Here is a 19,995-nt window from a genome sequence, read left to right on the forward strand (position 1 = left end):
ACAGAGGTAAAAGGTCTGCAGTCTGCGGACCACATCTGTAGCAGAAGAGGTGGACCAAAAGTATACAAGAAGAAGACTGTTTGTTTTTTAACGTCTGCAGACTGCTAAAATAAACTGAAATATAAATAAACTGATTTTTTAAACTTAAAAAAGTTTTGCAATACTGAAATTTAAATAATTTTAGTTTTATAAACTGAAATTTAAATAATCCATACAACTACAATAATAAATTTTTTAAAATAAATCAATCTATATTTTAAAATAAAATTTTCCATATTTTAAAATAAATCAATCCATATTTTAAAATAAAATTTTCCATATTTTAAAATAAATCAATCCATATTTTAAAATAAATCAATCCATATTTTAAAATATATTTTTCCATATTTTAAAATAAATCAATCTATATTTTAAAATATTTTTTCCATATTTTAAAATAAATCAATCCATATTTTAAAATAAATCAATCCATATTTTAAAATAAAATTTTCCATATTTTAAAATAAATCAATCCATATTTTAAAATAAATCAATCCATATTTTAAAATAAAATTTTTCATATTTTAAAATAAATCAATTCATATTTTAAAATAAATCAATCCATATTTTAAAATAAATCAATTCATATTTTAAAATAAAATTTTAAAATAGATTTAAATAATTTTAATTTCTTTGAAGACGTTTGAAGACATAAAACCATGTCTGCACCAAGAAGACCTCGCGTAGACGTTAGAAGAGCTTTTGTCTTCTAAAAAACCAACGGTCTGCGAAGCTCAATGTTTGCGCGTGGTCTGCGCGGCGCAGACATAAGAGCTTTGCAGACCTTACACAGTAAAAACAAACACCACCTTATAAACACGTCAAAAAAGAGTTTGTTCGTGAACATAAACGAACCAAACACACATCTATTAATGTTCGTTCGTTTATTAAATGATCATAAAAAATTTATTTATTTTCATTTATTTTACTTGATAAACGAACATTGTATAAATAATTTACAAACTATCCACTAAACGTTCAGTTCATTTACACCTATTTCTAACACAAACCAACAATATATATATATATAAGTATGCTCCTACATTGAAATGGTCATGTCGCCCTAGACTTATGAATATGCAGAGGCTTTTTACGTGGAATATATATATATATATAAATCAAAGCCATGTGCATCCGATTTAACCTGAAAATATAATGATAAGTTCCGCAATCTTTCTCTGCCTTTGAATATAAAATTGGTGCCTTTTTCTATCTTTTTTAGAATGCCTAATTTTATAAGTGAAGCTTGGGATGAGTATGACTGAGTGGATCGAATGAAGGCATGTTGGGTTGCATGTGAGGGAAGGACCTTTTTGAACAAAACAATTCACTAGGATGACCTACTTACTACCTATTAATTAATTTAAATCACTAAAACAATGATTAATTAATTATGTAGATGGCATGCTTTTGAAAGGGACCCACACACACATACTATATATATATATGACTGAGATTAATAGTATGATTGTTGGATGAGTGAAAATAGATGACTGAGATTAATTGTAGGAGATGAGAAAATATTCACTGGGAAAAAAGAAGTCAATCACAACCATCTATTTTCACTCATAAAACGGTCTTAAATATGTGTAAAACTAAAGAGTTTTACATAGTGTAAGATGATTTGTCTCATATATATATATATAATGTAAAACTCTTTTAGCTTTACACAAATTTAGGATCATTTTATAACATAAAACAGATGGCTCAGATTAAAAGTAGAAAATATGAAGATATTTACTGGAGAAAAATAAGGAATCAATCTCAGCCATCTATTTTAACTCATCCAACTATTCTAAATCTATGTAAAACTACAGAGTTATATATATATATATATATATATATATATATATAATTTTTCTAATACAATGTTTAAATTAACTCAACTCTAATCCATCCATAAATCAAAGGATAATATAGGTGTTCAAACTCAAATAATGCATGCATTTTATCACTAACAATGTGGGTGAGTATAAATACTTTATTGTTAAATATATATATATATATTTATTAACAAATAAATAGAGATGTAGCGGTGATAGATTTGTATATGAGTTCATAAGTTTCAATGTTTGAATCCTACGAAGTTTTTTTTTTAATTTAGATATTATTTAAAAGTATGAGAAAGATGAAAACTACTCTTTAAAGGGACAAATTAAAAATATTTAATTAAAAGATCGAAATGAAAAAATAAATTGTTGGATTAAATTAAAAAAATCAATGTTCAAAAGATTAATTTTTTTAATAGAAGCCGTTAGTATTATTAAAAAAAGGAAAATATCTGAAATTACAATAAGAGTTTACAACTATCATCGTAAATTAAATACATAATTTGGAATTTTCCTATAACATTGAAACTAGCTACTTTAGATTATATAAAAATCATACAAGTAAAAGGTTAAAAACTCAATCAAAATGCTCGAACAAAAAATAGATATGAATAAATATAATTTCATTGGCAAACGAACCACAAAATGGATTTAAGCTATTAAAAGACTACCGAGAACTACAAATCAGAGTCGAGCGCTATGAGAAACTATCCACAAACACAATCTATTATTCAAATTCAATTCAAAGGTACATGGCAGGGAAGATCAATAAAATTTCAAATAAGCGTCATCTTGATCAATCGTGGCGTCGTCAAATCTAACCCTAAGAAAACATAAATAAAAGAACGAAAAAATCGATCGAGAAAAATGAAAAACGTGCCACAAAGGCATAGATAAATGTGTCACAAATACAAAAATAAAATTGCAATACAGGCAAAATTATCCTTATTTAAAAAATAAAACAAATAAAGAGAAAAGATAACTGTCGGTTGACAATTAGTATCAAAACTGGTGTCACTCACGGTTAAATAAAATTAAAAAATAAAGGAAAGAAAAGTTCATCTAATCTATTAGAATGGATACAAATTCAAAAAGAAAAAAGGTAAGACAAAGGGGAAAGCTGTTACAATTTTATAATTTTTAAGAGGGGTTTAAAGGAAATAACTGTGACACTTAATCCCAGTGGAGGTAAAGGATTTTATACTTTTTTTTATTTTAATTAACTTAATATTTAATTAATTCATAATATTAATTCGATCAAAGATTTTATATATATGATATATAGATAGTTTTATAATGCAATTTAGTGTGTTATCTCGGTTTACGTAACCCATGTGAGTTATTTTTTAACAATGACGATTGAATTTCATTAATAAGAATGGAGAAATTAAAATTACAATGTATCTTGGGGACAATAATCACCGAAAAATTATACATAAAATTAAAATATTAAACCTAAAGATACAAAGAGAATGAAATCTTCCAAATACCAAAACAATCCAATAACATTCATAAAATTCATTGTTTCTGTTGAATGAGCCGCTTTACGATGTGATATAGGAGTAGTGAGCGAACCAAACAATTTGATAGACTGTTTTGCTATACAATTCTGATTATATCAGCAAACAACCATTTACAAAAGAAGGGATGTGACAATACGTGACCACCGACAAGCCAATCAATAAACAAATGTCGTGAGGATCTTTGTGGAAGCACCAATACGACCGAAGAAGTATGCGAAAAACTTATTGAAAACCATAAGAAACATGCCACAAGAACAAAGAAAAAGTGTGACACAATAACATAGAAAAGTGTGTCTAATGACAGGGATTCTTATTTAAAAGTGAAAGAAACTCAAGAAAAAACAAAGATATAATATAAAAAAGAACAAGAAAAATAATAATCACTGGTAGTTAATAATTAATATTAAGATTGTTGTCGTCACCGACTAAATAAAAAATAAAGGAAGAAAAGAAGACTATATGAGAATATTGAGGGAGAAAATTTGGTTAAAAGAGTTTCGTAAGAAACTTTCGTAACCCATGTGAGTTATATTTTTATATTACAAAAAGGAAACATAAAAGTAACATGTATTAGAAAATAAAATGTAAATTTTATTCTTTTAGCAGTTAAAGTTTCCATTAGATATGATGTGAAGTTGTGAATTAAGCGTGATTAATGAGTTGAGCAGTCCGTGGGTAGTTTGAATTTGACTCGATAAAAATTTGGTAAATATTCAATTCAGATTGATTCGACTCGAACTCGAGCTTGGCTCGAGACCTTAACGAGCTGAATCGATCAAAGTCCAACTCGACTCGATAAGTTCGCGAGCAACTAGTTAACTTATTTATATCTTTTTAATAGTTATATTAACAAATTATTTCATTAAATAATTAATAATTTACTAATAGATAATAAAAATGATAAATTATTAATCTATTAATTTTTTAATAAATAATTAAAATTACTAAATTATTAATTAATAATTATTGTTCTACGACACTCAAAAATAAAACCCTAACTATTATTTTAATATATTTATGGGTTGTTATTTTAGTATTTAGATTTTGAATTTATTTCATACACACTCTTGATAATTTTTTGGTTAAATTTATTAATTTAGGTTTATATTAAGTTCTATATATTATTAGTAGATTTTACTTATAGTTAAAAAATGAAATAAAAAAAATTCGATGAGCTTAACGAGTAATAAGGCGAGCGGCGAGCTTAATGAGCAATGAGTCGAGTAACAAAATTTTAATGAGCTTAACGAGCAACGAGTCGAGCAACAATTTTTCTTCATGAGCACGAGTCGAGCAAAATTTTAACGAGCATTCGCTATTCGATTCCACAAAATTTGTATTCCAAAGTTTGTATCTCTTCTTTACTTTTAAGTGCAAGGGGGGTGACAAACGGAAACGAGTCGAGTCAAGCAACAAAATTTTTTAACGAGCACTACACAACTCGCGATCGACTCCTCGATAAGCACCCCTATTGTGAACAATATAATTAAGGGTAAACTACACATATAGTACCTAAACTATCAGTTTTGATTTATTTTAGTACCTAAACTTTCAAAATTTTTAAAATCATACATAACATTTAGTTTTTGTTTCATTTTAGTACCTCACTGTTTAAACTTAACGTGTTTAGTACATAAAATATCAGTTTTGATCCGTTTTAGTACCTAAACTTTTAATTTTTTTCAAAACTTAACGTTAAATTCTGAACTGAGTACTAAAATGAAACAAAAACTAAACTTTAGGTATGATTTTTTAAAAAAATAAAATTTTAGGTACTAAAATAGATCAAAACCAATAGCTAAGTAGTAAATGTGTAATTTCCCCTATGATTAATTAAATTTTAACAGTTTCTCAAGTTAATAGATACGACTTGTAGACCCTCCTTGGCCTTTATTTGCAGCATTTCTGAATCAGCAAAGCCCCAGTTTTTAGGTAAAAAGAAAATGCCAACACTTTGGTCGAGCACACTGCACACTATTTCTTTTGTTTTTATCAATGATTTTAAAACCGGACCGGACATTGAACCGGTGAAGGTACTGGTTCAATGGTTCACTGGTTCAATCGGGTTCAACCGGATTCAACTGCGCTTGAACCGGATTTTATATAAAATAATATTTTTTAATTTTACATAATATTCAAAGCAATATTAATATATATGTAACACTTTTTTTAAGTTTACAATATTAAAAGGTATAAAAATATCATAAGTCATAACATATATAAATTAAAAACCATAAAATCAAGTGAAACAAAATGATTCAAATCAACTACAACATAATATTTAAGGTAAAACATATTAAATAATAAATATAATTATATAACTATAATAAAAAAAATAAAATTGGGGCTTAAAAAAATCATAACAAATTATGTCATTTAGTTTAATTTTTTTTAAAACAATCCCACATTGCTAAGAAACATAGAAGAACATCCCAAAAGTTTAAAGAGAAAATATGAGAACAAAACAATCTTACATGGCTAAGAAACATAGAAGAGCATCCTAACTTACTTCTATAAATAATAGAGGTAATTTGACATTCAAAATCATAGAGCATTTTGGTGAGCACAGAGCGAACTATTCTTTCGCTTCAATTGAGCTCAAATTTTAGGCTTCAATCGAACTTCTAAATTTTTTTTGAGTTCGAGCCTTTTCGAGTTCAAGTTTTAATATTATATTTCGAGTTCGAGTTGAACTTGATAATTTTTAGCTCGTGAGTTTTTGAGTTGAGTTGAGCTTACTTTTAAAGTTTTCGAGTTCGAGTCGAGCTCAACAATACTCGAATTTGACTTGGCTCGTTGAACAAACGATGTCGTTTGGTTTAAAATTTTTGAAAAGAAAAAAGTGAACCGGCGGTTCAAACCGATTTTGCCGATTTTCAACCGGTTCACCCCGGTTTTATTGGTTTTCAGCCGGTTCTACCGATTTTGTGAGGTAATCGGACCGGACAGACCAACGGTTCACGATTCAACCGGTTGAATCGACCGATCCGATCCGATTTTGATAACCATGGTTTTTATCGAAGAGAGTTTGGATTTGGATTAATAGCATGCAATGCATTTGTCAAATTATTGCCCTTTGTCGACTTTGTTTTCAATTTTTTCACCTAATTGAAAACCAAAACTAAGTAGTTTTCAATTGAAAAAGGGATTCAAGTATGGTTAAAATATCTAAACCTAACGAGTTTTGATCTGACACGACCTTATAGGACTGGTTTTTTTTTAAAAAAAAAATTTGGAGATCAAGGCATAACAAGTTATATGGTATAAAATTTCGGGGGTGGGGCGGGTTAAAGGTGAAAAAATGACCTAATCTGGCCCGGTATAAATTATTATTTTATATATAATATATTTAAAATTATAGAGATTTTTATTTTTATAATATTAAAATATATTCTTTAATTATTAAAAATTTAGAAATTATTATTAAATATATTATTTTAATAGTTTGAAATATAATAAATAATTATAAATATATTATTATAAAATATATTATTTTAATTAGTTTAAAATATTAATATATTATGATCAAGTCTTGTCGGAGTTTCAATCTAAAATTCAGGGTGGAATCAGGGCAAAAAAATTTAAAATTTATCGAGAAAGGCTGAAGTTTCGACTGCAATTTCGCTCAACTCCCTTATTTTTTTGTTAGGGTAAATTATATATCTAGTCACCCGACTATTCTCAAGATTTCATTTTAGTCACTCAATTATTATTTTTTCAAAATTATATCTAAAATTGCATTTTGACTTGAATCAACCCAACAATGCCTTTCACATGCCACATCAACAATTTTATTTATTTTTTTACGGTGGGTGATCAAAACATACCAAAACCATAACATTTAAGTATAATTTGAAAAAATAATTGAGTGATCAAAAACAGAATCGCAGAAACAATTAGATGACTAAATACGTAGCTTGCCCTTTTTATTCTTAATTTTATTCATGAGAATAAAATTTTAAATGTGTAGATTAAGATCGATCAATAGGCCTGTAAATGAACTGAACGTTCAACGAACTGTTTATGAATTGTGCGTCGGGAAGTTCGTTTATGTTTGTTTATTTATTAAATGACGAACATGAACAAGATTTTGCGTTCGTTTAGTTAAATGAACGAACACGAACAAAGGGCTCGTTCGTTCATTTACGTTCGTGAACGTTCGATTATATGTTCGTTCATTTATGTTTATTTATGTTCGTTCATTTATGTTCGTTCATTTATATTCGTTCATTTATGTTCGAATAGAGGGCAAGTTGAATATGTTATGAAGATTATTGAAGTTGTTTGAATTTCAAGAAGATTGTTTTGTTGAACAAATTAACTTAAGACTTTATTATGTTCATATAGCTTATTTATGATTTATGTATGTTTTTTTTCGTATTCGAACAAATTAACTCTAAAGTTGCATGTTATATTAATGAATTTTAAGTTATTCTTGTTGTTTATTTTTTTTTACATTCATTTGTTGTGTTCGAATAAGTTTATTTTTGTGTGTGTTGTGTTGTTTGTTTATTGTGTTCGTTTATGTTCATTTATGTTTGTTCGTTTATCATTTAAATGAACGAATATGAACAAACTATATTCCTTAGTGAACGAACATGAATAAAATATTTTTGTTCGTTTATGTTCGTGTTCATTTATGTTCGTTTATTTATTAAATTAACGAACATAAATATACTTCCATTCGTGTGTGTTCGATTCATTTACAGGCCTATTGATCAAAACTCTTTGATGGAAAAAAAAAGAGCTATGGGAAAGAAAAGGAAGGAAGAGAGAGGGCGGCAACTAAAAGAGATTAACTTTCTATAGTTCAGAAGACAGACAGGTGTTCGTAAATGGAAGGTTTTTTCAGGGTTCTGGAAAGAGAAACTGAATTTAGGTAACATAAAAACTGGGTATTCCACTAAATATCCTCAAACTATAGTTCAGATTCTAAATTGATCCCCAAAGATCAATTTTTTTCAATTGAACCCTTAAAGTCTTGCTATTATTTTATCATCTAGGTCCTTTAGTCAACCTACCGTCAATCTAGACATTAATTTGATAGTGCTTGAGGTTAGGGGGTTCAAAGCCGGGTACCCGGGGTTTTCGGGTAGTTGATTGGTCGGTTCATATCCCGACTTGGATGTTACGGCTACCCGGTAATCGGATACTCGAATTTTGCGGGTACCCATAATTCGAGTAATCAGGTACCTAGTTTTTATCATTTTCAAATTATTAATTAAAAAAACATACACAAATTTAAATATTCGAATTACATACTCCAACATCCAAATATAGAATTTAAAAGTGGGTTTTTTCATGGGAGTTTTTTTTATAAATTTTTTATTAGTTTAATTTAATATATAAAATTATTAATAGTTAAATATGTAATATTATTATATATATAAATAAAAGTAATTGGGTACGAGAAAGTTTCGGTACCCAAAAAATTTAATTTTGTGACCTGGGTACGACCCGAGAAATGTCGGGTCGAGTATTCGACCGGAACTTAAATTTAAAAAAATATTCAAATTTTTTAATCGGGCCGACAGATCGAGTCATTTGGATTGGGTATTTTTGAACACCCCTACTTGGGTGTCTAATCCTATTGTTCATGGTCGATATTTGGTCTTGCCGTCCCTTCTACGGGGAGAGAAAAATAAAATGGTTTTATTTCAGCAGTGAACTACTAAGAAACTATTCAACTAAAAGGATGAAACACTTCTGCGACTTGGTACAAGTTCTTATTTATTGTATGAGTGTATTCCTTCTTCCATTTAATGCTGGCGATGAGCCGCAAAAGATGATGAACTTCTTTTGGTGGGGTTTGAAGGATTATGATCGTGAAAAGCATTCACTAGAATGCACGTGACATGCTGCGTATCCCCAAGAAGGTAAGAGGCATGGGTTTTCGAGACTTGCACTATTTCAATCCAACAATGTTCGTAGTACTAAATTGCGGGTGTAGTTGCGGCATCACGGTTGTGGCCTCTTTACTCTTTAGCTGCTCGTAAAGAGGCAAGAGCATATTATATCGTGGTCGGATGCAACTCGAGTTTTAAAGTTTGCTCAGCCAGCTTTTGTGGGGGTCTGCAATCGAGGAAGCTAGGTATGACGCTCAAGATGGACAGGTTTCTGATGCCGGTGCAAGTTCTTCAAGTGGCTCGCACGGGCAGAGCCTACTGATCACCAGAAACCTCTTCTAGTTTACGTATTCGGAGTACACAAAAGCTGTAGGATGAATTGATAATCACTGAGGAACGAATTTGAATATAAAGTTAAAAATTCACCTGTAGGTAACATGCACAAAGAGGTCAGTTTGTCACTTCGAATCTACAAAGGTTGTCCCTTGAAGAAATTCTCAGTAGGACATGAACTGATTCAGCTTCAACATTAAATTTTTACTTTCTTATCATATAGAGGCCTTGTTCAGTATAATATGAACTAATTCAACTTCAGGTTTTAGTTGGAATCTGACCAAATATATCCATTTGAATCAGATTAGTAAGATACCAGCATAAAAGCCCATGGCTTTTGTTTTATGCGACGCCCAAGTCTGGGCCAGCCTACACTTTAGGATCTTATAAAGATGAGATAGGCCAGTTCATGATTCAGTTGGGAACCAACTAGATATCCCACATTAGCTATGTAAAGATAAAACCGACAGTTTATAATGAACTAAGCAGCTATCTATATTCGTCCCTTCGGGGACATCTGATAAAATTGGAACGATACAGAGAAGATTAGCATGGCCCCTGCGCAAGGATGACACGCACAAATCGAGAAATGGTCCAAATTTTTTTTAAATTTTTTCCCCTTGATTTTTTGTTTCCATCTCTTTATCTGACCATTTTCTTTGAGTTCTTGTGCTTCGTTTGATGTTCGATTTCATGGGTTTTGCTCAATCTGGGTTTCTTCCTTTTTAGCAATTTTGAACAGTGAATATGATTTCGACATTTATTGTTAGGGATTTGAGATAGTTTGATGTGTGAGTTTATTGAAGTAGGTTGTGGAATTCCCCTGGTCTTCTGTTGCCATCTCTGTATCTGATTATTTCCTTTGCGTTGTTGTGCTTAGTTTGATGTTCGATTTCATAAGTTTTGCTCAATCTGGTTTACCTTGTGGATTTTCCATTTCAAGTTCCAAATAATTATACAACTTCGATTGCTGGTAACTGGTACCATTGAGCAATGCATTTGAATTGAAAGTTTAATGTTCACCTGCAGTTGAGCTGCTGAAAGAGGTTAGAACTTAGAATGACCACAAAAATTCATGTATTTGTCTTGTTAATTCAGACTCTGACTTTCAGTTTGTCACTTTGAATGCATAAAGATTGTCCCTTCAGAGAATGCGACTCGAACTAATTCGGCTTTAACCTTTAGCTGTTGCTTTCTAACTTATAAAAACCTTGCTCGGTGACATTAGCGAATTCAGCTCCGTTGGTCAGAGTTCACCTGCAGTTGAGCTGTTGGAAGAGGTTAGAATGACCACAATTTCATGTATTTGTCTTGCTCATTCAGACTCTAAATGACTCTCAATTTGTCACTTTGGATGCATAAAGGTTGACCCTTCAAAGAAATTCGCAATGTGACCCGAACTAGTTCATCTTCAACCCGTAGCTGTTGTTTCTAACTTGTAGAGGCCTTGCTCATTGTGGCATGATATAATTCAGCTACAGTTTGAATAAGAACAGTAAAACCCTTCCTTATAGAAACCTGCCTACGGCATAGATTAGCAATATATAGTGCTTTTTTACTGAGAATTGTCAGGTTTATGACAACATAGTTTAGCAAGTTAGATCCACTACCTCCTTCCCATTGGATCTAGACCAACTGATAAATTTTGTTTTTACTACTCAGAAAACCAAGATGGTCAGTCACAGGTAAACTTCAAGGATTCTTCAATCTGTTATCAAATCATGAGTCAATGTTATTGTAACATTGCACCATATTGTTGTTAAACCACTTGGCTGATAGGAAAAGATGTGTCTGCATGCACTTGTATGCATCACCTTGATAGATCAATTAACAATTATTCACTAAAAACAGGCAGCCCCCTTGTAGATTAGCCCTCATATATGCCATTACATGGCTTTGTTTCCTATGAACACCTGAATTCTACTATTTCATTAAAGGGATTGTATCTAGCCTTGAGATTATATAAGTTCATCCCAGTTGCATTGCCTCACATCAAGCACACCAATTGCATTTAGTAATCAGAGTTCTAAGACCTAAAAATTCCCTTTTTTTCTTCCTTCTATCTCATAGTCTTTCCTACTAAACCAAGCAAAGCAAGATGATCAGTGCCAAGAAGCTTATCAAGTTAGCAAAAAGATGACAAAAAAGGTGCTTCTATTAGGAGAAAGAGAATCATATTACCAAGAACCCCGAGGGATTCCGAGACGAACAGTTGCAGCACATCATTGGTGGTCGACAAGGGTGGCATTGTTGTATTACAGTGTGGATCAGAAGCAGTTTGTGCTTCCTTTGGAGTATCTAAAGAACAAAATTGTCTTGTAATTGATCCCCACTTTTGTATATTAAAGTATATAATTCGAAAACATCAAAAATTTTGTCTCTCATGCCTGGTTGCCTTGAACCTTGATAGGGAACTTATTTCTCATCTACCATATTACATGAACAAGTTCATACTAGAAACACTGACTTACCATGTCAACTAATACTCTTACTGAACAGTTTTACCAAGAATATATATCTGAGATTCAGAATTGGAATCCTCTGTTAATATATAATTTGAACATAACCTCTGTTAATACAGGAATTGAACTCGAATATTTATCTGTCATGTTTTAATATATGGGTACTACGATGCTAGATCCTGCACATGCCACAGTTCTGAAACTGTATTAAAGGCGTAAATTATCTGGGTTTCCGCAAATAAAATTGTATTTGTATTAGTCTCTTTTTTTGATCTCCATTTACGATCAGTCGTGACCTTTACCGATGACATGAACGGATCACTCTCTTCATACAAATGTGTAAAAGACGAGAAGACTTTCTTTGATTTCTTCAGGTTCTGCTTTCTGGTAAAATTTACTTCACGTGTAATTTTAAAGCAGCAACTAACTGAAAATCAGTTTCTGTGATCTCGGTTTCCATTCAGTTATGTTTGTTTCATGACTATATATGTCAATACTCGTCCACTTTGATCTTTTCTTGGATGGTCTGTCAACCTTAACCATGCAAGAAAGAACCAGGAGACCCACAAAACAGTGTAATGCCAGAAGCAATCAAATGTGACGGAAGAAAAAGCCTTACAACATACCACCGAAGAAAATGGAACACTTTTCTACCTCCGATCTGAACCCAAAGACGATTCTAACTCGTTGGCAACCTAGTCTTCCTCCACTAGAATGGTCACCTGTTCCCTTGTGCAGAAAACGTGTAAAATATAACCCTACTAGCAGAGATTGCACTTTAACCTCAATGACAACTTCCTTAAAGGTGTCCATTTGTCATCTAAGTGAATCACCATTAGAAGTCCAACATATAAACAGCTTCAGTTCATGATAATCAAGCTCGATTTAAACGAATAAAGTGAAGGGAATTGTATTTAAGATTCTCAGCAGTCCAAGTACACAGGTATACCATCAAAGTTTGTTCATGTAAAATCAAGAACCAACCATAATCTTGTTCATCAACATACTAGGTATAATTATTCTCAATTACATATCAGAAACCATTAAACATATTTTTCATTGGGTAGAGCGCAATACCTATGGCCCAAGCATAGCATCCTAATTCACTTTCAGGAGTCATTTTCAGCGGTTTCCCTTCTTAGTTCCTGAAGCCTTTCTTTCATTTTCTTACTCTGTTCAAAATTGGCCTTCCTCTTCAATGCTTTCTGCCCAAGAGAAAAACACAAGTATATCAGACAGAATGACGACAATGATACTATTTCCCCAGAGCTGAAAATAACTCACTTCCTGTCGGAAACAACGATCGAGCTTTATCTTTAATTCTGTACATTCTCCGAAGAATTTGGCTATCGGATGCTCTAAATGACACTTTTGGAACTCCTCGATGATCTGCCAAAACATAAACTCGTGATTATTTAACAAGAACAAACCCTTCCTTCCAATCCAACAATTAAAAACTTTAGATTCAACACCAAGATTGTACTTACTTCAACACACATCGGATGCCTATGCAACGTCAGTGGAGGGTGCATTTTTCCAGCAGAAAATATGTTCAACGATCTGTATTATGAAATATAGACCAGCAACAGATTTGAGATCAACTGAATGAAAAAATTTCTGAACGGGAAGTTGATGGGGAAAATTACCCAAATGATCTCACCAAAAGCGTTTCAAATCAATTTTTCTTTAGCCAGGATGGAATATTTTAACAAGAATATTCACATTAAATTGTGAAACAATAAATATGTTAGTTCTCACAGTAAATTAAAAGGACAACAAAAGACCAAACCCAAAGGTATACTGATGGAGATGGCAGAAACATACAGTTCTCAGTTCCTCGTGACTCGTAACCAGAAAATGAACTTTATGACGAATGCAACAACAAAGCAAGACCGCAACTCTGCGAGGTGAAGAGATAAATGGTACTGTTAAAACTTTTGTGTGCAATACCTAAATCATCCTGCTTTCTTAGTTTTTATAGTTGCTCAAATTATAGTATTAGGCCCTCTATAATGTGAAAATTACACATTTAGTCCCTATACACTAATTTGATTAATTTTGATCCCTATACTTTTTGAAATTTAAATTTCAATCATTACCTAAATGGCAAATTAACAATATGACTAAAGTATAAGTACCAAAAAAATTATCAAATTGGAGAAAAATAATTAAGGGTGTATTTGGACATGAGAAGTTGTAAGTAAGTGTACTTACTAGAGCAGTAATTACACTGCCTTGTAGGAATTCTAATTCCATAAACTTGTTCGTTTAGCAAAGTGTAATTACGTACAATTCAATAGACCCAGAAATTAAAAATGAATTTAAAAGGTTTGAAGGTCATTATAAATAATTATCAAATAGTTTCACCTACTCTCAATCAACCCCTACAAGAAATGATGGTTGACTCCGGGCTGCTCAAGTAACACTCAATTCAGTGAAATCTACTAGTTCCAATGATTAACGAGACATGCCACACAAATGATATTTTATATGCAATTACATCCAAATCCAATTTTTAGATGGCTTCTCAAACACATCCTAAATCTACAAGACTACAACTTACGTGTAGCATAATAACTAATAGTAGAATTTAACTTACATAATGACTTCAAATATTTAAGTAAAAATAGAATAAAATGACTAAATATGCAACTTATGCGTAGTGCAAGGGAAGCTTAATTTGAGCTTAAACAAAGCAAATGGGAAGCTTAGAGCATAAGTTTCCAATCTCTATATTGTTTATTATGATCTGAAGCGTTTACTATGCATAAGTTGTGAATCCCTATATTTAAGTTGTCTCACTGTAAATCAAAATAATTCATCTAGTTTTTCGATTAATTTGAGCCTAAACAAATCAAAGGGGAAGCGTTTTCCTGCAATCACCATTGGAGAAAATAAGCATGATTCCCTCTAATTTTAAAACAATTCACAAAAGTAGCATAATTTTAAAATAATCAACAAAAGTTGCAAAATATATAGATTTATTTTAGTGTATTCCCCTATCATTAACTAAAAATAATTCAAATAATAAAAAGAACTACAACCTCTAGCTAATCAATGACTCAAATCTATGCATTTGAAAGAAAAAAATGAAAATAATAATAATAATTTAGCTTCCTAAAATTCATTGTCGTCACCAGTGTACGCAATACAATCACTGAGCTAAATTGCCACCAAATTCAATCAATAATTTTTTTTTTTTTTTTAAATCTCAACAATAACAGATAAAGGGCTGAAAAACCGATAAAGAACAAAAATGGATAAAAAGTTAGACCGGCTAAGAGCTTACAAAGAGAATAATCTTGATCCGTTGATGCCGGGAGACGAAATGGAGAATCGAAAGGGATCAACAAACCCTAAAACTGATTTGCAAATTAGTTTGGGGGAATAAGGGACCGGGAATTTACCTTGGCGGCGTCTATGGCAATAGCGGATTGCTTTTTCTTATAAACCATAAATTGTTTCCCCCCCAATAAAATTAGTTTTTTTTTCCTGTTTTTATTGTGGTTTTATTTTTGAATAATTTATTGTATTAATTTGTGGTAGTATTTGTAAGTAGTTAGCAATAATAAAATAATTACACATTTTGGAAGATATTAATCTATTTAAATGAAACTAAATTTATATATATATATATATATATTGTTTAACTTTATTTTTTTAGGGTAAATTATAAGTTTATTCACTGAATTTTACTTTTTCTCTTATTTTGCTCTTTATACTTTGAATTTTTTTAATTTTCTCACTGAATTTTAGACGTTAAACTTTTTTTGTCACTCAACCGTTAACTTTTTAACGGAGTTATGACGTGGATTACTTAAATATATTTTTAATCATTAAAAAACAAATAAAAAATAAAATAATTAAAAAAAATCATTTTCATCGCTTCTTCTTCCTCCTCTCATTTTCTCTCTAATTTTCTCCTCAATTTGTACAAACTCGAATTTCGATCATCATGTCAATTATTGTTTGACCACCACCAGCCACTTTCGTCGGAGTTCAATGACTCTCAAAATTTCCATCCAACACATTTAACCATTTTAAAGACAAATTTGGCATTCTTTTAACTAGAAAACACCCAAAATGATACAAACCCTACATTCCAAATTGTAACCCCCACCCCTCCCTCACCATGGGAGCATCTTCAGTTTTTTCTTGATTATGACAATGGCTCATTCACAAGTAAATCCCAAAACAATTGTCATGTTTCGATTCCGAATCCGTCGATAATAAGCTTGAAAACTCCTTATGAACCTTGATTTCAACAGCAACGTTGCTGGTTTTTAACAAATCCCAATACCATTACCTTTTGCTTTTATCATATATCCCTTGCTTTTGTTGCTCTGCAAATTAAATTTGAGGCTTTTTCTTCATCTTGCATGACTTCTATCTTTGTCGTAGGATAAGGATGGATGGAGTTGCAATTTTGAATTTAGAATTTGGGTCTTCGAAAGGGGAGAAAGATGCCATTGATTATTTGAGATTTAAGGTTTGGATTTGGGGTTGAAGGTTTGATAACAAAATTTAATAATTTTATTTTTATTTTTTAAAATTATAAATCTGATGTAACATATTTTATTATTAAAATAAGTCATGTAATAACTTTATTAATGAGAAAATGGTCGAGTGACAAAAAAATTTAACGTATAAAATTACTGAGCAAATTGAAAAAATTGAAAGTACAGTAAATGAAATAAGAGAGAGGGTAAAGTTTAGTGAGTAAACGTGTAATTTACCCTATTTTTTATTAGTATAATTTTTATACAATCCATGAGAATTCATAAAATTAAACATATTTAAATGTATAATATCTTTATTTTTTTTTGGTAAACTAAAACTGTAGAAACTTAAAGACAGATTATCTTTTGCCTTGGGCATTATTCTCTAGCTGGAATAACAATGGAACCCCCCTTGGTGGGTTCTTGAAGATTAAACACTCCCCGGGCTCGATTCTCGCAAGCTTGGCGAGTCGATCAGCAATCATGTTTCCCTCTCGTGCAATATGCTTGGGTTCCAAGGGCCATTCCCTCTGTAAAAGTTCATCAATCCTGCTCAACAGCCTGAAGGTTCCACCCGTATGTTTTAAGCAATTGAACTACTTCCAAATCGTCGATTTCCAGTTTGATCTTTCTTTCCCCTAGCTTCCATGCTAATTCCAGCCCTTCAAAGACTCCCCACAGTTCCACCTTGACTGCGGTACATATTTCGATACAGTGACAGATTCAGAAATATTTTTTAAGATAGAAAAAAATAATTTTTTAGGTAGCGCTCAACCGGAAATATTAAAAAAAAGATTAACATTTCCAGTAACACCTTTCATTAACCTTATATTAAGCTACCGTACAGCAGAACTACCCCGCCATCAAGCGACTATACCAGCACAACCATAGACGGCTAGAACAGTTCATGAACGAATCGAAATCTTGACCCGTTTGCGTCACAAGAATCTGGTGTCTCTTTATGGCTGCACATCACGCCGCAGCCAGGAACTTCTACTTGTTTAGGAATACATCCGTAATGGTACCGTTGCGGATCATCTGCACGGCGATCTTGTGCGGTCTGGTTTGCTCACATGGCCGATTCGTATGAACATCGCAATCGAAACCGCAAGTGCATTAGCTTATCTCCATGCCTCGGATATCATACATCGTGATGTTAAAACCAACAACATTCTCCTGGACTAAAATTTTTCTGTCAAAGTAGCAGATTTCAGGATTTCTCGGCTTTCCCCCAATGCTGTCACACATATATCATCCGCACCACAGGGGACCCCTGGCTACGTCGACCCCGAATATCACCAATGTTACCAGCTCACCGGAAAGAGCGATGTCTATAGCTTCAGAGTTGTTCTCGTCGAACTCGTATCATCAATGCCTGCGGTCGATATCAGTAGACACAGGCATGAGATTAATTTGGCTAATTTAGCCATAAACAAGATTCAAAAGTGTGCATTCGATGAGTTGATTGATCCCAACCTCGGGTATAACTCGGATGACGACTGCGGTTGCGGTGTTGGCTTTTCGATGTTTGCAACAAGAGAAAGAGATGCGGCCCCCAATGGAAGAGGTTTTGGAGGTAATGCAGACAATACAAAGTGATGGTCCCAGGTTGAGTAGTGTGCAGGAGGAGGAACATATCAATGATGAGATCCAGAGGAGCATAGTACCGCCTCCTTCACCACCGACCGGCGATAAAATCGCATTGTTGAAGAATATCCGACTGCCATCGTCGCCGGTTTCGGTGACAGATAAATGGATTAGCAGGGATACTACACCTAATGCTACTGGATAGGTTTTTGTTTACCACTGCCAACAGCAAATAGAGGGTGAAAGCTTTCATTGTTCTCCTCATTTGCCCATTTTGTTGAGGGAATGTACATAGTAAATGGAGCATTATAATCATAATACATGCTTTAAAAAAAAGTTGAATTTTAATATTAAATTATAAATATTTGAATAAAAAATTATATAAATATTTTAATCATTATACTATCTAACTTTTGAAAAAAAATACATTTAATATATAAGTAATATATTAATTTTATACTTTTAAATATTTTTCATAAGTATCATATTTATTTATAAAAAATATAATATAATTTGAAAAAAATAATATTATGATCTTGAGTGCTCAAATATATTATTTTTCAATGTATAAGATTTATTTTTAATAACTTAAAGTTAGATATTATTTTAAATAATTACATTTTTATAATCATATTATTTTTCACCTTATAAAATTATAAATAACTAATATATTGAATATTAAAAATATTAAATAATTTTAAATACTCCAATTTATTAATATTTTACTAAATTAAACTCTTTGAATATTATTATTATATTTATAATTTTGAGTAAAGTAAAAAAATAATTTATTAATATTATTATTATCATTAGTCTAGTGTTATTCTTGTCCAAAATGGTAAGAATTGTCTAATACCTAAGAATTTGTAGGTAACGACATTCCTACCATTTTACTAAAAAAATACTACTATTGGGAAAAATTATTCTCAAATGGTAATCTTTTCCGTGAACAAACGTGAGAATGTTATTTTGAGAAAGATAATTCTCTTTGGTAGTATATTTTCGCGAACCAAACTCCTCTGTGGCTGATCTAGAAATTTAAGAGTAAATATCTTAAATTTTAATATTATTTTCTTAAAATTAATGGTATGCAAAAGTTTTTATTTTTTCCATTTTTTTAACATATTAAATTAAATTATACATTTTTTTACTAAATAATAGGGATGCATTTGGCTCCTTAGAGGCTCAATGCATCCGCTCTTACCCCTAAGGTTTAATTACAAATAAGTGTCCATACTATACCTATTTTTTTATTTAGGTGTCTAATATTTTCTATGTGGGTGTCTAATATTTTCTTTTGCCAAAATTGGTCCAATGTTACAATTTTAAATGTTTAATCTGTCAACAGTCAAGTATTGTGGGTTTGTACACATGTCCCATTCCAACTCTCATCTGCAAGTTAAGATTTAACAACGTAAAAGAATTCAACATAAAAAATATTTGTCATATATGGGCATGTGTCTATCACTTTATCAATAATAAAATTGGTCCCAAAAGCACATTTATTTTGTCTCATTGGTTGACCCAAACTCCTTTCACGGGAGACATTCCACTCTGTTACAACTTACACTAGTATGTGTATATATACATACATACATATAGGTTAAATGCTTAAATAAAGATCCAATTTCCGGGTACCGTGTACATGAGGGCTTAACTTTTTAAAATAGTCAAATAAGGACTTAACATTGCTGAAACATGAATCTACTCAAATAAGATTCTAACATTTCAAAAGGTAAAATAAGAACTTGACGTTTTCGAGTTTGTTTAGATAAGGATATAAAAATGTCTATATGCTCAAATTGAGGCTCTTATTTAAAAATATTTTTGAAAAATTAGGCCTTTATTTGAATAGATAATTAGGCCTATTATTTTGA

At 31.3% G+C, this 19,995-nt stretch overlaps 1 protein-coding gene, 1 non-coding gene and 1 pseudogene across 4 annotated transcripts; 2 read left to right on the forward strand and 1 right to left on the reverse strand.

Moving 5' to 3' along the window:
• The first annotated feature begins 10,071 nt into the window (after positions 1-10,071).
• On the forward strand, positions 10,072-10,174 carry LOC120209240. Its single transcript, XR_005524381.1, has one exon. It is a non-coding gene; the product is annotated as a U6 spliceosomal RNA (small nuclear RNA).
• Positions 10,175-12,960: 2,786 nt separating this feature from the next.
• Positions 12,961-15,496, reverse strand: LOC120209225 (COX assembly mitochondrial protein 2 homolog). 3 transcript variants are annotated; one of them, XM_039208284.1, is made up of 6 exons: positions 15,440-15,483; positions 15,322-15,333; positions 13,857-13,932; positions 13,520-13,592; positions 13,317-13,421; positions 12,961-13,237 (listed from the first exon to the last, which is right to left on the reverse strand). In XM_039208284.1, exons 4-6 carry the CDS (start codon positions 13,562-13,564, stop codon positions 13,142-13,144), a joined length of 246 nt encoding a protein of 81 aa, XP_039064215.1. In that variant the 5' UTR covers positions 13,565-13,592; positions 13,857-13,932; positions 15,322-15,333; positions 15,440-15,483; the 3' UTR covers positions 12,961-13,141. The 3 variants fall into 3 exon arrangements, with proteins under 3 accessions (XP_039064215.1, XP_039064216.1, XP_039064217.1); XM_039208285.1 differs by lacking the exon at positions 15,322-15,333 and having other exon boundaries at positions 15,440-15,496; XM_039208286.1 differs by lacking the exon at positions 13,857-13,932 and having other exon boundaries at positions 15,322-15,489.
• LOC120209234 lies at positions 13,836-18,418 on the forward strand (annotated as a pseudogene).
• The last annotated feature ends 1,577 nt before the right edge of the window (positions 18,419-19,995 follow it).

Source organism: Hibiscus syriacus, unplaced genomic scaffold (assembly GCF_006381635.1).
Source record: "Hibiscus syriacus cultivar Baekdansim isolate YM2019G1 unplaced genomic scaffold, ASM638163v2 tig00018474_pilon, whole genome shotgun sequence".
In the NCBI taxonomy this organism is placed as follows: domain Eukaryota; kingdom Viridiplantae; phylum Streptophyta; class Magnoliopsida; order Malvales; family Malvaceae; genus Hibiscus; species Hibiscus syriacus.

Coding starts and splice junctions, on each gene's coding strand:
- LOC120209225 (XM_039208285.1), bottom strand. CDS start 13,564: ATGCACCCTCCACTGACGTTGCATAGGCATCCGATGTGTGTTGAA. Junction 13,422..13,519: donor GGCATCCGATGTGTGTTGAA/GTAAGTACAATC, acceptor ATGTTTTGGCAG/ATCATCGAGGAGTTCCAAAA. Junction 13,238..13,316: donor ATCGTTGTTTCCGACAGGAA/GTGAGTTATTTT, acceptor TCTCTTGGGCAG/AAAGCATTGAAGAGGAAGGC.